Source organism: Mustela erminea, chromosome 15 (genome assembly GCF_009829155.1).
Source record: "Mustela erminea isolate mMusErm1 chromosome 15, mMusErm1.Pri, whole genome shotgun sequence".
Lineage (NCBI taxonomy): Eukaryota > Metazoa > Chordata > Mammalia > Carnivora > Mustelidae > Mustela > Mustela erminea.
In genome coordinates this window covers 55,759,998-55,776,435 of record NC_045628.1, presented here as the reverse complement: position 1 = coordinate 55,776,435, position 16,438 = coordinate 55,759,998, and the positions used below count along the sequence as shown (strand labels likewise).

The 16,438-nt window shown below is 39.0% G+C and overlaps 1 protein-coding gene across 3 annotated transcripts in view; it reads left to right on the top strand.

Annotated features, from left to right (window-relative positions):
• The window catches only part of TSC22D1 (TSC22 domain family member 1), a 140,831-nt gene extending 124,667 nt beyond the window's left edge, over window positions 1-16,164 (top strand). The window contains exons 1-3 of one of the 3 annotated variants that reach the window (XM_032314297.1): window positions 12,365-12,489; window positions 13,576-13,627; window positions 14,775-16,164. In XM_032314297.1, the coding sequence (XP_032170188.1) occupies window positions 13,625-13,627; window positions 14,775-15,032 (261 nt within the window). In that variant the 5' untranslated portion in view covers window positions 12,365-12,489; window positions 13,576-13,624 and the 3' untranslated portion in view covers window positions 15,033-16,164. Of the gene's footprint in view, window positions 1-12,364; window positions 12,490-12,797; window positions 13,172-13,575; window positions 13,628-14,774 lie in introns of those variants that run through there. The other 2 variants (XM_032314296.1, XM_032314290.1) reach the window with 2 other exon arrangements.
• Window positions 16,165-16,438: the final 274 nt, after the last annotated feature.

The window sequence follows — 16,438 nt, the reverse complement described above, 5'->3', positions numbered from 1 at the left end:
AGAGAGAGAGAGCGAGCATGCTTGTTGAGCGGTGGGCAGGAGGGAGGGGCAGATGCAGAGAGAGAATCTCAAACAGACTCTGCTGAGCACAGACAGAGCTTGACAAGGGACTCAATTTTACAAGCCTGAGATCATGACCTAAGCTGAAATCAAGAGTTGGTCACTCAACCTCTGAGAAACTCTGGTGCCCCATGATTTTTTAATTTTTCTTTAAAATATATTTTTTTTAAAAGTAATTTCTACACCCAACATTAGGGCTCAAGCTCACAACCTTAAGATCAAGAGTCGGATATTCCAATGTATATATTGGTCCCCCAATATATAAAAATATATTTAAAATATATAAATAAATACAAAAGATTATATTTAAATTTTATTAGCCTTTTTTAAGGGTTTTTGATGTTTTCACACTTAAAAGTAATTTATTTTTTATTTTTAAGATTTATTTGAGAGAGAGTGCGAGAGAGAACACAAGTGGGAAGGGCAGAGGAAGTTGGGGGGTGGGGGGGGGGGGAGAGAATCTCAAGCAGACTCCACATCACTGAGTATGGAGCCTGAGGAAGGGCTCAGTGCTAGGACCCTGAGATCATGACCTGAGCTGAAACCAAGAGTTGGATGCTTAACGGACTGTGCCACCCAGGTCTCCCAGTATTTATTTTCAAAAAGTCTTTTAACACTATGGGATTGTAGAACTGTATAGCATATGTAACTCTGTGGGATTTAGGAATAGTATCAGAGTATCTAAATTAGAACTCTTATAGATTAATCACCAACAAAATTATAGCTTTAACAACAAGGTAAAATTATAGTTTAAAATTTAAACCCAATAATATATTTCATGTGATTATAGAGAAATTAGTTATAAAATAGGCATTTTGTGTCTCTTCAGTGAAAGTGTTCAAGTCCTTGGATTATATTTTTTTATTTTTTGCTTTTATTTTGGAATATTTTAATAAAAAATAGATATATACACATATATATGTATGTATACATACATATGTATATGATTCTAAAGTAGTCAAATTCATAGAACCAGAAAGTAGAATGGTGGTTACTGGGGTGGAGGGAGAGGATAAAGTAGAGTTGTTTAATGATATAGTTGTAGATGTGCAAGACGAAAACTACTGCTTCACGACAATGTGAATATATTTAGCACTACTGAACTGCACAGTTAGAAGTGGTTAAGTTGGTAAATTTTATGTTTTTTACTACAATAAAAAATACATGTATGTGTATAAAGATCAAATAGAACTAATACAAAAAGTTTAAGCAGTTCCCCCCACCCCATTCTTCCCAATGTGCTACCTAGGTGGCAGCCACTTTTTTTCTTTCATTTTTGAGGATCATTTACATAAAGTTTCCCTTTGTATAGCATATAGTTCTAGAAGTTTGGACAAACACAGTGGGTGTACTGCCATTGCTATCCAGAAACAATTCTTTTACCCACAAAAACCTCCCCTCTTTTACCCCCTAGCTTTCTCAATCTGTGATCTGTTTTCTGTCCCTATAGTTTTGCCTTTTCTAGAATGTTATATAAATAGAATCATATATTTAGCAGCCTTTTGAATCTGGCTTCTTTCACTCACTATAACATATTTGAGATTTTTTTGTGAGGTATTTTCATTCCACTGTGAGTAGTTAATTTCATTTCGTTGCTGAGTAGTGCTCTGTTGTATGGATGCACCAGGCTTTGTATAACCCCTTGAGCGACATTTGGGTGGCTTCCAGTTTTGAGTGATTATAATAAAACCACTCAAAACATTCATTTGCAGATTTTTGTGAGAACATAAATTTTTCTTTCCCTTAAAAACTTGGGTGGGATTATTGGGTTTTATGGAAAGTATGTTTAACTTTATAAGTAACTGCTAACCTGTTTTACATAGTTGTAAGATTTTGCATTCCCACCCTCAGTATATGAGCATTTCAATCACTGCATTCTTGTCAACAGTTGGCATTTCTAGGTTTAATTTTTTTTTTTTTTAATGTGGCCATTCTAATAGGCATGGAGTGGTATCTCATGGTTTTGATTTGTGTTTCTGTAATGGCTAATGATGTATAGCATTTTTTCCATGTGCCTGTTTACCTTTCATATATCTTCTTTGATGAAGTATCTCTTGTCTGTTTTTTTAAGTCGGTTGTTTGTTTGTTTTCTTGCTATTGAGTTTTGAGAGTTCTTTATATATTCTGGATATAGGTTCCTTTATATCAGATATGTGACTTGGCAATATTTAATTTCAGTCTGTAGTTTGTCTTTACATTTTTACAGCAATGCCTTTCAAAAAACAATTCCTTTTGATAAAGTCCAGGTTATTGTGGTTTTTTTTTTTTCTTTTTCTATCATGGGAGTGTATTTTTGGTGTTATATCTAAGAAATCTTGACCCAATTCAGTGTCCCAAAGATAACTCCTATGTTTTCTTACAGAAGTTTTATGCTTTGGGATTTTACATATCGGTGTATGGCCCTTTTTTTCCTTTCTTTTTTTAAAGATTATTTATTTGAGAGAGAGAGCAGAGCAAGCAAGAGAGAACATGAGTGGAGCAGGGAGCAGAGGGAAAAGGAGAAGCACACTCCTCGCTGACCAGGAGCCCAACTCCAGCTTGATCCTGGGACCCTGAAACTATGCCCTGAGCCAAAGGCAGTCACTGAACTGACTGAGCCACTCAGGCACCCCTAGGTCTATGGTCCATTTTAAGTTAATGTTTCATACGGTGGGAGGAATGGATCAGGTTGGGCTTGTTTAATTTTACTTTTATGTGGCTATCTAGTTGTTTTAACGCTATTAGAAAAGATTGTCTTTCTGTTTTGAATCAACTTCACATCTCTGTAGAGAATCAGTTTGCTACGTATGTATGGGGTCTACTTCTGACCCCTATCTTCTGTTCTATTGCTCTGTACATCTGTTGTTTCACCAATACTGAACTATCTTGATTAGAGTAGCTTTACAGAAAGTTTTGCGGTAAGGTAGTACAAGTCCTTCAGCTTTGGTCTTTTAAAATTGTTTTGGTTATTCCAGTTCCTTTACCTTTACATGTAATTTTTAAAAAATATTTTGTTTATTTATTTATCAGAAAGAACAAGCACAAGCAGGGGGAGCAACAGAGAGAGAAGCAGGCTCCCTGCTGAGCAAGGAGCCCGATGAGGGACTCGATCCCATAACTGATTGCATAACTGCATAATGCATAATGCATAAATGCATAACTGACTGAGCCATCCAGGTGTCCCTACATGTAAATTTTAGAATCAGTTTGTCATTTTCTACAAAAGGTCTACCTGGAATTTTGATTGGGACCACACTGCTTCTATACTTTATTTAAGGGGAAGAGGAATTGACAGAATGATATTGAATCTTTCAGTTGACGAACATGATATGTCTTGCCACTTTATTTGGTTCTCTTTGTTCCTTTTATAATGTTTTATAGTTTTCAGCATAAAGATCTTTTATATATTTTGTTAGATTTATACCTATTTCATGTGTTTTTTATGTTATTATAAATGGAACTTCGAAAAGTTTCAATTTCTTTTTTGTGCCAACATGGAGAAATACAATTGATTTTTCTATATTGAACTTCTATTCCGTGACCCTTATAAATATGCTTCTTGTTAGTTCTAGTAATTTATTTGTGGGTTCTTTGGGATTTTGTACATAGACAGTGATCTGTGAATACAGATATATTTTTTTCTTTCCAGTCTGGATGCTACTTATGTACTTATGTATTTATTTATTTTTGCCTTATTTGCCTGGCTTTTAGTTCAATATCAGATTAAATAGAAGTAAGAGATGTAAGCTGAATGTGTTTTATAGATGCCTTGTATCAGGTTGAGGAAAATCCTGTTAGTTCCTGTTTTGCTGAGAGTTTTTTCATGAATGGATGTTAGATTTTGTTAGTTGCTTTTTCTATTTCTATTGAGATGATCCTGTAACTTATCTTTAGTCTATTGATAGGGTGATTCACATTGATTTTCATATGTTTACCTTGCATTCTCAGGATAAATGCCATTTGATCAGGATGTAATTTATTATCCTTTGTATGTCTAGTTGGATTCAATTTGCTTAAATTTTGTTAAGAATTTTTATATCTATGTTTATTGGCTTGTAGTTTTTCTTTTCTTTTTTCTTTTACGATGTCTTTGATTTTAGTATGAGGGAAATTCTTATCTCATAGAGTAAGCTGGGAAGTGTTTTCTCCTCTTCAGTTTTCTGAAAGGGTTTATATAGAATTGGCATTATTTCTTCCTTAAATGTTTAGTAGGATTCACCAGTGAATCTATCTGTGCCTGGGGTTCTGTGTGTGTGTGGGGGGGAAGATTTTAAGCTACAAATTAATTTTTAAAATAGACATAGTGCTATTTATGTTACCTGTTTTTCCTCAATGAGTTTCCATAGTGTCTTTCTAGGAATTGGTCCATTTCATCTAAGTTGTTAAATTTATTGAAATAAATTTGATATGCCATGTTTTTATTTTCATTCAGTTCAAAATATATCCTTATTTTCCTTTTGATTATTCCTTTGACCCATGAGTTATGTAGATATGTGTTACTTTATTTCCAAATATTTGGAGATTTTTCCAGATGATTTTCTGTAGTTGATTTCTATTCCATTGTGCTCAGAGAATTTACTTTATATGATGTGAATGCTTTTAAATTAATTAAAACTTGATTTATGGCTCAGAATATGCTCTATCTTGGAAAAAATTCCACATGTGCTTGAAAAGAATGTATATTCGCTTGTTATTGGGTGGAATGTTCTGCAAAAATAAATTAGGTCACATGGTTGGCAGCGTTCAAGTGTTCTGTTATCTTTACTTATTTTCTCTTTCTTTCAGTTATTGAGAGAAGATTATTGAGGGGCGCCTGGGTGGCTCAGTGGGTTGGAGCCTCTGCCTTGGGCTCAGGTCATGATCCTGGGGTTCTGGGATAGAGCCCCGCATCAGGCTCTCTGCTCAGCAGGGAGCCTGCTTCCTCCCCTCTCTCTCCCTGCCTCTGCCTGCTTATGATCTCTGTCTGTCAAATAAATAAATAAAAATCTTAAAAAAAAAAAAAAGATTATTGAAAACTCCTTACAGTTCTATCAATTTTTACTGCAAGTGTTTTAAAGCTCTGTTGTCACTGTATAAACATTTAGGATTTTTATGACCTCTTGATGAATTGACCCTTTATTCATTATGAAATGATCTTTGCTCTTCGTGTGCTCTGAATAATATGGGCACTTCAGCATTCTTTTGATTATTGTTAACAGACAGTATCTTCTTTCATCCTCTTGTTTTACCTATTTGTGCCTTTATACTTAAAGTATGTTTCTTATAGACAACATATAATTTTGTCTTTTTTTTTTTTTTAAATTCAGTCTGACTACCTCTACCTTTTAATAAAGGTATTTAAGTGGAACCATTTACATTTGATGTGATTATTGCTGTAGCTGGTTTAAGTTTACTATCATGGTATTTGTTTTTTATTCTGTTCTTCATCCCCCTTCTCTTATTTTAGATTGTATATTTTCTTATGATTTCACTTTATCTTCTTTATTACCTGATTAGCTATGTGTCTTTATAGTTATTTCAGTTGTTGCTTTAGAGTTTGCAGTACACATAATAGTCTTTTCAAGTAATGTAAGAATCTTCGAGCAGTATGCTCATTCTCTCCTCCTGGCCTGTGTTCTTTTTTTTTTAAAGATTTATGTGTTTGACCGAGAGAGAGACAGCATACATAAGCACGGGAAGCAGCAAAGGGAGAGAGAGAAGCAGATTTCCCGCTGAGCAGGGAGCCTGATGCAGGGCTTGATCCCTGGACTCTTGAGATCATGACCTGAGCGAAGGCAGACCCAGGCGCCCTCTGTGTTCTCTTCTTGTCCTACATTTTACTTCTACATGTGTTGTTGCCTCTCCCCATACATGGTTATTATTTCTGCCTTAAACAGTTAATCATCTTTTTCTAATTTTAGTTTTAATTAAAGGACAGTTGACATACAAAATTCTGTTTGTTTCAGGTGAGGAGCATAGTAATTTGATACTTTTATACATTATGAGATGGTCTCAGTGGTAAGTCTACTAAGCATCTGTCACCAACAAAGTTACTACAATAATAGTGACTGTATTCCCTATGCTGCACCTTATATCCCCATGACTTATTTATTTTATAACTGGTAGTTTGTACCTCTTAATAACATTCATCTATTTTGACCCATCCCCTCAACCCCTTCCCTCTCTGGTAACCAACTTTCTCATATCTCTGAGTCAATAATAAACAGTCACTTATTCGTCTCTTAAAAAAGATAGGGGACAGTTTTTTGTATTTAACCACATAGTTACCATTTCTGATATTCTTCATTCTTTTGTATAGATTTAGATTTCTATCTGGTATCATTTTCCTTCTGTCCAAAGAGCGAACTTTAAAATTTCTTCTAGTGCAGGTCTGCCTTTGATAAATCCTCCCAGCTTTTGTATGTCTGTAAAAGAACAAATTTCACCTTTATTTTTGACAGGTATTTTCACTGGGCCTAGAATTGTAGGTTGACAGGTTTTTGAAATTTTTCTTTTAGCACTTTAAAAATATTGCCACACTGTTTTCTATCTAGCTGTTTCCAACCCACAGGTCGGCTACATTCTTTATCTTTGTTTTGCTTTGTGTATAATCTAGTTCTTTTCTTGGGCTGCTCTTAAATTTTCTCATTATCACTGCCTTTAAGCTATCTAATTATGACACACACCCTTATTGAAGTTTTTTCCACAATTCTCTTGCTTGAGGCTTAGTTTCTTAGATATGTGGATTTATTATTTTAATAAAACTTGGGGCAAATTGCCATTATTTCTTCAAATATTTTCCTTTCTCCTTCCCTCTTCTCTTCTTTAGGGACTTCACCAAAGATACATTTGGTTGTTTGAAATTCCCCACAGTTCAATGATGCTCTTTTCTTATTTTGTTCTTTTTTTTTTCCCCTCTCTGTGTTTTATTTTGGCTACTTTTTATCCCTAACATATCACTAATATTTCTTCTGCCCTAATTTACTGTTAATCCATGCAGGGTATTTTTCTTCTCAAATGTGATATTTTTCATCTTCAGAAATCTAATTTCTTTATAGCTTCCATACATCAACTTAATATGCTAATTTTCCCTCTACCTTCTTGAACATATAAAATATGGTTATAATAATTGTTTTAATGTCAGTGTCTACAAATTATATCATTTTGGCCATATCTGGGTCATTCTGATTGATATTCTTCCTTGTTATGAGTTATTTTTCTTGCGTTTGTATGCCTGGTACTTTTCATTGGATGCCAGACACTGAATTATTGGATGCTAACTCTATTTTATTTAATATCCTGGAGCTTTGTTTTAGGACAAAATTAAGTTACTTGGAAACAGTTTGATCTTCAAGGCTTCCTTTAAAACTGCATTGCGCAAGATCAAAACACCCTTTAGTCTAGAACTAACTTTTCCCCATGACTTTGGCAGTATCCTTCTGAATATCTGGTGCCCCATGTTTACAAGTTGTTTTTTGTTTTGTTTTGTTTTTACTCTGGCTGGTAGTACCACCAACTAATCCTGACCCTGTGTGATTTCCAAAAATTGCCCCTGCCTGATTCTCTGGGGTGCCTCTTTCCCATCGTTGGTAGTTTGCTCACATGCTCATGCTGATAAGTACTCAGCGGCAGCCTGGGAGCAGAGGAATCTTCTGCACATCCCATTCTCTTTCTTTTACTTTAAGAAAATGCTTCTACATTCCTAAAGATCACACAGAGTGAATAGAAAAAAAAAAATACCTGTGTGTATCTATAGGAGTATATATAAATATAAATTCCTTTTTTTTTCAGCCCCCTGTCTGTTCCTCAGAGGCAGCCAAAAATTTTTGTTTTCTCATAGTTACCTACCTACGTCTATGTATTTATACTGTTATTTTCTTGCTTGTGTAATTTTAGGTATTTTATAATCAAACTGTCATAGATTCAGATTTAGCATAAACCATTCTTATGGCTCAGGTCTTTTTCCCCTCCACCTTCCCAGTGCAATTAACTTTTTAAAGTTAAACCAATAAAAATTTTTTCAAAATTAATATAGTTATGTAAATTTTATTGATAAGCATACTAGTTTTTTCTTTGCTTTGTTTTCTGTAAAAGCCTTTGAACTTCTCCGGTTGCTCCATTAGATCTGTCAGACACCTGTCTGTGGCTCCGCTCCCCCTCTGCAAATGCTCAGCCTGATTGGATCAGTTCTATGCTCAGCCCCACCCACCCGAGCCCTCCCTCCCCACGGCTCCCATCTTTCTGCCCCTTACAGATCATCTGCTGCTTAGGCTTGCTTAGCAGCTGTCATCTTGAGATGTCTTTCCTCATCGTTCTGTTGATTCCCTCCCTTCTCTCTAGCATTTGAGTGCCTGGTTCATGTTTCCTATACCTTTTCTCTTTCTTTCCTTTTCAAATATACAGCATTCTTTATTTCATCCTTTTGCTTGATTTGTTCCTCCATTTTGGTGTCTGAAAATGTTTTTGTTCTACCTTTACACTTAAAATGATTTTTTGGCCAATCAATGATGATTTGGCCAAATAAGAATGAGAAATGAGAATGTTTTCTCTCAGAATTTTCTGCATTGCTCTCTGGCAGCCAGCAAAAACCATTCTGATTATTTATTCCCGTGTTTATAGCTTGTTTTTTCTGTTTGGAAGCCTTTAAGATTTTCTCTGTTCCAAGTAATCTTTACTTTAATGCTGATGTGCTTTGATGTAGGGCTTTTTTCTTTTCTTTTTTTTTTTTTTTTTTTTAATGATTTCATTTATTTGCTTGTGAGAGAGAGAGAGAGAGAACATAAGCAGGAGCAGCAGCAGGCAGAGGGAGAAGCAGGCTGGCTGGCTCTCCGCTGAGCAGGGAGCTTGATGTGGGACTTGATCCCAGGACGCTGGGATCATGACCTGAGCCAAAGGCAGACACTTAACCAACAGAGCCACCCAGGCATCCCAGAGCTTTTTTCATTTATTGTCATCTCGGTTAGGCTGGAGACTTGTTCAGGAGAAATTCTTAAATTATTTGTTCTCTGGTTTTGGAATCATCTGATTCTGATATTGGACCTCCCAGATTTATCCTTTTAGTTTCTTTTATTTCTCAATCATCTCTTTTTCTTTTATTCCACTTTTTGGAAGATTTTTCTCATTTTTTTTTTTAAGATTTTATTTATTTGACAGAGATCACAAGTGGGCAGAGAGGCAGGTGGAGAGAGAGGAGGAAGCAGGCTCCCTGCCGAGCAGAGAGCCTGATGTGGGGCTCAATCCCAGGACCCTGAGATCATGACCCGAGCCGAAGACAGAGGCTTTAACCCACTGAGCCACCCAGGTGCCCCGTTTTTTCTCATCTTTATCTTCCAACTTTTCTATGGAAATCAAGGATATTTCAAATATGGCTGACTTTTGTTTTGATTTCTTTGGAATTATTTCTTTTTCTGACAGTATATGGGACCCAACACAAAACATTTGTGGTTTATCTGCAATTCACTTTTAATTGGAAATCCTGTAGTTTTATTTACTATACCTAGTAACCCCACTTCTAGGACCTGGGGAGGATAAATTAGGAAGGGGCAAGTGAGCTGACAGTTCCTGGACACAAGATTTGGTCAGACATGGGATGATATGTTTTAGTGTCCTCCCTGGCAGTCACTTTAGATTTGCAAGGAGTTTGGACAGAGGGAGAAACAGGTTCCTATTTGAGTGGTGGATCCCCAACTGTACCTATATTGGCCAAGACAGATGAAGTTTGGAAGAAATGTACTCATTGCTGAATTAAGGAACACAGGACCTTCCCCTGCTCCTTTTCTAATATCCTAGCATACATGCTGCCAGCATGCAGAGGGCATGGAATTGGAGTCCAAGTAAAAGGCCCTTAGGCAAAACAAAACAAAACAGGAAAAAACCAAAAAAACAAAATAAAACCACACCACACCAACCTCTAATGCTCAGGCTCTTTCCTATGCTCCAGATCTCTACTGGAGTGAGACCTGGTCTCTGCCCAATGCCTCATGATGGCTGTTGTCATCCACGCCTTTAAGGCGGCACAGTTTTCCCTGTCCTGTCAGCTAGACTTTGTTAAGCCCTGAGTAGACCCCAGACTCAACAGATGCTTCATCTTAAAAGAGAAGTATCTTTGAGAGTAATTCTAGTGACTTTGTGCCTCAAATATTTCTGACCCTTGGTTGTCCCCTCCATGGACTTTCTTACCTTCTTTTTCAAATTGTCTTTCAGTCTGCATACAAAAATCTAGTTTGAAAGGAATCTAGCACATTTATGTATATAAAACAATAGATTTCAAATAATTTGGTGGAGGGATTTATATCCTCTGGCCCTGCAAATTCTCCAGAAATTTTCCATAAATGTACATACAAGACATTTCTTGTAATTTTATTAAAATAGCCACGTCCTGGAGGTGACCAGCATGTCCCTCTGCAGAGATATGGGTTAAACTGACTGTGATGGCTTACATTGGCTTCTGTAGCTTAACCTAATTGTGATCTGTTGAAACAAGTGAAATGGAAGCACAACCAGCTTGTGTCTGTGTTCAAGAACATCGTGAATAAATAAAATCCAGTTAATTTGGTAATCCTAAACTTCAGCTGGGAATTTTTAATTCATTCCTTCATATGACCTTAAGAGTTTTATTTTTTTTTTTAAGATTTTATTTATTTATTTGTCACAGGGAGAGAGAGATCACAAGTAGGCAGAGAGGCAGGCAGAGAGCGAGGGGGAAGCAGGCTCCCTTCTGGGCAGAAAGCCGAATGTGGGGCTCGATCTCAGGACTTTGAGATCCTGACCTGAGCTGAAGGCAGAGGCTTAACCCACTGAGCCACCCAGGTGCCCCAAGAGTTTTATTTTTTAAGCTCCTTTTTTTTTTTTTTTTAACAGTTTAAGATGATGTTTAATAGTTTGTCACGTACAGTTCAGGTAAAATATGTAAATGGATTTAACTACCACAGTTTGTGGTAACTTTAACTTTCAAAACATAGAAACTATTGTGTATTAAATACTAACTCTGTCTAGCACTCACAGACAGAGGGATCATGTCCTTGGTTGCCAAATTACTGATTTAAGCTTCCACTTGCTCTGTTTCTTTTTACTGAAAATGGGTGCCTTCCTCAACTACATTTCCAGTATATACATCAAGTTTTGTAAATCACAGATATGCTAACAAACATTTTTATTCAAAAGCAAAGTCTTAAAATTTGGAAAATATGACTTACAATAAAAAAGAATGTTACTGCTTTATTTTTAGTGACACTTGGGTTTTCAGCCCAAAAGAGAATTTTTTGTCCTTGTCATCATCTATCATATTTGCCAGATTTGGTCCCTAATTCCTTTAAACGGTTTCTAGAACCATATGCTCCCTGGCAGCACTGGGTCAACTTAAAACGATGTCTGAAAGGCTCTGATGGTAATTGTCCTAAATTAAAGGATGCTGAGGATTGAAGGATGTGGAATTGAGAGAGAATGCCTGTTTGAGAAAAGACTGTGTATGTGTGTGTGTGTGTAAATAGAGTATTTACATATATTCCGTGGTCAAATTTTATATTGAAATTATTTGTGCCTATAAATTAGAGAAGTCTATATATTCTATGTGTAGTTTTTTGTTTGTGGTTTTATAGGCTTGTGCCATTAGAGGGCAGTATTGTAGTGGTTAAGTTTGCTTTCTTAACTATTGACTTGCAAACCATAGAATTTATAATAAACAAATTTAAAGCCTTAGATTTTTAGTATATTAAGTTGTAGTTTCAATTGATGTGTCCATGCAAATATTTTAAATTAATAGAGGAAATAAGCAATGGGTTAGTCTCTTAGATCTCTTGATTTTCGTTTGGGGAAGGGAATTTTACTTGGTCAGTATGGCCATCAGCATGAAATACATACTTTATAATACTTCTGTCCTTCCGATGTAAGAAGACTCACAGGGTGAGACTTATAGGAATTGCGACTTTCAAAAACATGCCTTAGGGACTTACTGAAAATAGATTGAGTAGGACTTAACCTGTGGATTGAGTTTTCTAGGTCTAAATGGAAGGAGGGAGATGTGATTTTAAGGTTTAGGGCTCTAGGGACGTTTTGGGAAGATCTACTTGATTTCTTCGTCTGATGGGTACCTTTTTGCGTCAATAGATATATGCCTAGCAAAGAATATGTAATTTTTTTTGTTTTGTTTCTACAAGTAATAGATGCATGAAAATGTAGTATTTCTCAGAAAGCAAATGTGATTTTTCCCTCCAAAATTCACTACCGCTTTAAAAAGTGTTATTACAGTATGGTTATTATCCTTATAAATAAACCTGCCCATAAAATCCTCCCATTACTTTGCCTGTAAGAACTAGATAATTGAAATCGAGACACTCGAGCTCCTCCAAGTCTTAGCGGTGGGACTGGGCATGCCCAGTAGCTCAGACGGTTCTGGTTGCAAATAGGAAGCTTTCTCCGTTCAGAAGCCGCGGGGACAGGCAGCTCCTGGGACGGGGTCTGACTCCCTTAAACGTAAGCACGTGCGGGGCCCCAATTGTATTTTCAGGGACCCTTGACATTTTCTGCCGAAGCAGTGGTCCGGCTGCCCAAGGCTTCGAGGCCTTGGTGGCTCCGCAGCTTCACGGGTCCGTTGCGGCCTGGGTCAGCCCACCCGAAGAGCGGGATCCGATCGGGAGGCTGGGGTGGGGGGTGGGGGGTGGCGGGGGGCTGGGAGTGGGGAGAGCGGGGAAGCTTGAGGAGGGCGGGGAAGGGAGAAGGGGAGGTTCCAATAGGGTGCTGGCCAATCGGCGCGGCTCTCGCCTCCATATATTCTGCGGCGAGCCGGAGTCCTGGTCCATAGCCTTAGTGGATCCTGGCTGTCGTCCTGGGAGGCTTCTCTGCACAACGGTGGGATCAGCATCTTCCCGGGATCGCCAAGCCCCAGAAGCCGGGTTTCTTTAAATTAGGGCTGCTGTTTTCCACTTCTCCCTGGGCTGCAGAAAGCTAGAAGGTTTTTTTAAAAAATCTAGCTCAAACAAGGCTGCTGGTATTCCTTTTTTTTCCGCGAGGGTGTTTTTGGCTACAATTGCATGAAATCCCAATGGTGTAGACCAGTGGCGATGGATCTAGGAGTTTACCAACTGAGACATTTTTCAATTTCTTTCTTGTCATCCTTGCTGGGGACTGAAAACGCCTCTGTGAGACTTGACAATAGGTAAATGTCGACTGGGATAGTTTCTTTAAATTTACTCGTGAGATACTTCTAATAATGCAGGTGAAAAATAGCCAGGCTAATTCCTTTGTCCATTGCCGGGAGACTACGGTGACATGGATGTTGCTTTTTCAAATGTTTAGAATAGTCTCCTTTTCCCAGGTCTGGCCGGAGAGCAGGCTTTTACTACATTATGTAATTTAGCCTTTTGTGGCTTACTAAAATAGGGAAATGTCTGGATATTCGTTAGTAAGAGAGTGGCTGGTGTTTTCTGGAGGGTGATCTATTACATGGTGTTGTCGAATGTTCAAAAAATGCTGCCAGTAACATCACAGAATAGGGGAGTCCTTTTTGTCTTGGATGTTATAAAAATTCCACTTATCGATTTTTTCCCCCCTCTCTTCCAGCTCCTCTGGTGCAAGTGTGGTAGCTATTGACAACAAAATCGAGCAAGCTATGGTAGGTACTCATTAAAAATCATTTGTACTACATGTGGGCACAGTACAAAAAGCGAGATCGGGATGGAACCAGTGCATCCATAGTTAGGATGACTGCTCTTCGTACGTTGAGAAATGCCGGCACTGTCTCCTCTCGGCCGGCATGTAGCCACATCCCAAGGCTGCAGCGGGAGAGCCCGGGGCCCTGAGGGTATTAAATGTTCTCAATTCCCGAGGGGTTTCACACGACGTGGGGATTTTTGCAGAGGTGTCCCCTTTTTGCTCGGGAATTGCGAGGGAAGCTCTGCCCTGCGCGTCCTTCGGTCGCGGGCACATCTCTAGCGATGTGGCTTTAGTAGCAATCTCGAGGTTTACTAAGGAAGGAGGGGGGTACAGAGTGGGGATCTCAGGGGCTCTCTAGACCTTGTACAGACGGATCCCCAGTACTGTAGGCTACTGAATGATGAAGAAGAATCGGAGAAAAGTTTTGTCTTTCTCAGCCTCTGCCTGGATTTCTCCGATTTTTTATTTCCGCCTTGGCTTTCTTTGTTATTGGAGCAGCGCCTGTGGCTCTTCTCACGGGATTCTCTGCCCACTGTTGCTAGGCAAACTCCGAACCTTTAATTCGGAGCTATAAATAACTCGAGATCCCATTGGCTGCAACGTCTGCCCAGGTTTCTGTGATGTCAGCTTAATCACGAAAGGGGGGAGGGGGGTGGAGGGAGGAAAATGCGGCAACATACTCTGTAGGAACTGGCTGCAGCCGGTGCTGAGGGAGGCGGTGGGGGGGGGGCGGAGGGAGGGACTTGGGGGCGGGGAAGCGGCTACCGTTGCTGCGGGCCTGGACATCCCAGCGGCCAGGCTCCTGCCCCGCCTTCCAGAAGCCCAGTGCATTTTGCAGTCTAGAGTAGGAAACGCGAGTGTATGCATCCCTGGCTGAGGGCCGCGGAAAAATGCACAGGCTTTGAAAAAGCCTGATCCCCTTATACATTAAACTTCAAGTATTTCGTACAGTTGTGCTTGTATTCAGTAGATGGCTCCTAGGGCTGGTTAAATAAGATAAAAGGCAGGTTATGTTAATAGTCCTGGACGTCATGCAAAATGATGCTTTAAAAATTCAGAGTCTGGGAAATGCTTAAGTTAAACCTCTTTTTCCCTCTGCCTTTCAGGATCTGGTGAAAAGCCATTTGATGTATGCGGTTAGAGAGGAAGTGGAGGTCCTCAAAGAGCAAATCAAAGAACTAATAGAGAAAAATTCCCAGCTGGAGCAGGAAAACAATCTGCTGAAGACACTGGCCAGTCCTGAGCAGCTTGCCCAATTTCAGGCCCAGCTGCAGACTGGCTCCCCCCCTGCCACCACACAGCCACAGGGGACCACACAGCCCCCTGCCCAGCCAGCGTCCCAGGGCTCAGGACCCACCGCGTAGCCGCCTATGCCCCCGCAGAACTGGCTGCTGCCGTCTGAACTGAACAGACCAGAGAAGATGTACTAGGGGGAATCCGCCTCCACAGTCACCCATTTCATTGCTCGCTGCGAAAGAGAAGTGAGACTGACGTATATGCCATTGTCTCTTTTTTCCAGTATTAAACACTCATATGCTTTTGGCTTGAAGAAATTTCTTAGTTGGGCGAATTAAAGGTTAATCAGAGAATTAGCATGGATATACTGGGACCTCATGCAGCTTGGCAGATACGTGAGAAGTGGTTTCATTCATGCCGAGGAGCTGTGTGCCTTTCCACCCCTTCCCTGCTCCCCATCCCCACTCCCGAGCGTTCTCTCCTGCTTGCACGTAGTGTACTCCATGGGGTCTGAAGCAGTGGGGCTCCACTGGACTTTCCTCTCTCCTCTTCTCCCCCAGGAGGACCTTAAAAGGGAGGTCAGAGTAAAGACTGACGCATAGTCTCACCTAAGATGGGGGGAAACGTAGTTCATCGAACCAATTGACGACTGTCACCAAAAATCCATAAAAACAATAGTACTGTGCCTCTTTCTGAAACAGTGGATGACATAAAAGTCTTAGTGACTAAAACGGTGACAGGTAGCTGGGACCTAGGCTCTCTTACATGAAGGTTGTTTTGCTTATTGTATATTTGTGTATGTAGTGTAACTATTTTGTACAATAGAGGACTGTAACTACTATTTAGGTTGTACAGATTGAAATTTAGATGTTTCATTGGCTGTCTGAAGAAGTGTGGATTGTCTTTTATATAGAGATCTACATTAAAAAAATGCTACAAGAAGAATACCACACCTAAAGAAATTTTAAGAATTTGGCACCGTCGGTCACTTTGTGTAATCTAAAATCTTCTAGTTGCTCCATATCTTGAAGTAAATTCCTGTTCACTGAAGTCTTTTGATTGAGCTGGTTGAATACTTTGAAAAATGATCCGTTCTAGCTAATGAAATGAATTTCGCAGTAGGGGTTTCTGCATATTACCTGTATAGTAGTTCTATGCATACGTTTCTGTGCATGTTCTCTACGCAGTTGTAAGGTGTCACTGTATTTAACTGTTGCACTTGTCAACTTTCAATAAAGCATATAAAATGTTGATAAACAAGTGTTTTCATGTTAGAGTGTGTTAACATTACTGCAGTCACTTTGCAACTATTTCCAGGTAAAGTTCAAACAGTTTGGCGAAATCTTGAAGGGGAGTGTGAAGGTTGGACAAAGTAGGGGTGCTAGTGTTTTCGATTACAGATAGACGGTGCATTATTTCAAGCCAGTAAGGGGAAGAGAGACATAGTGAAGGAGATGAGCTTATGTCTTTAGCCCAGTATCATCTGGACAAGTGGCTTCACCTCTCAGGGCCTATGTGGACACTGAAAGAGGAA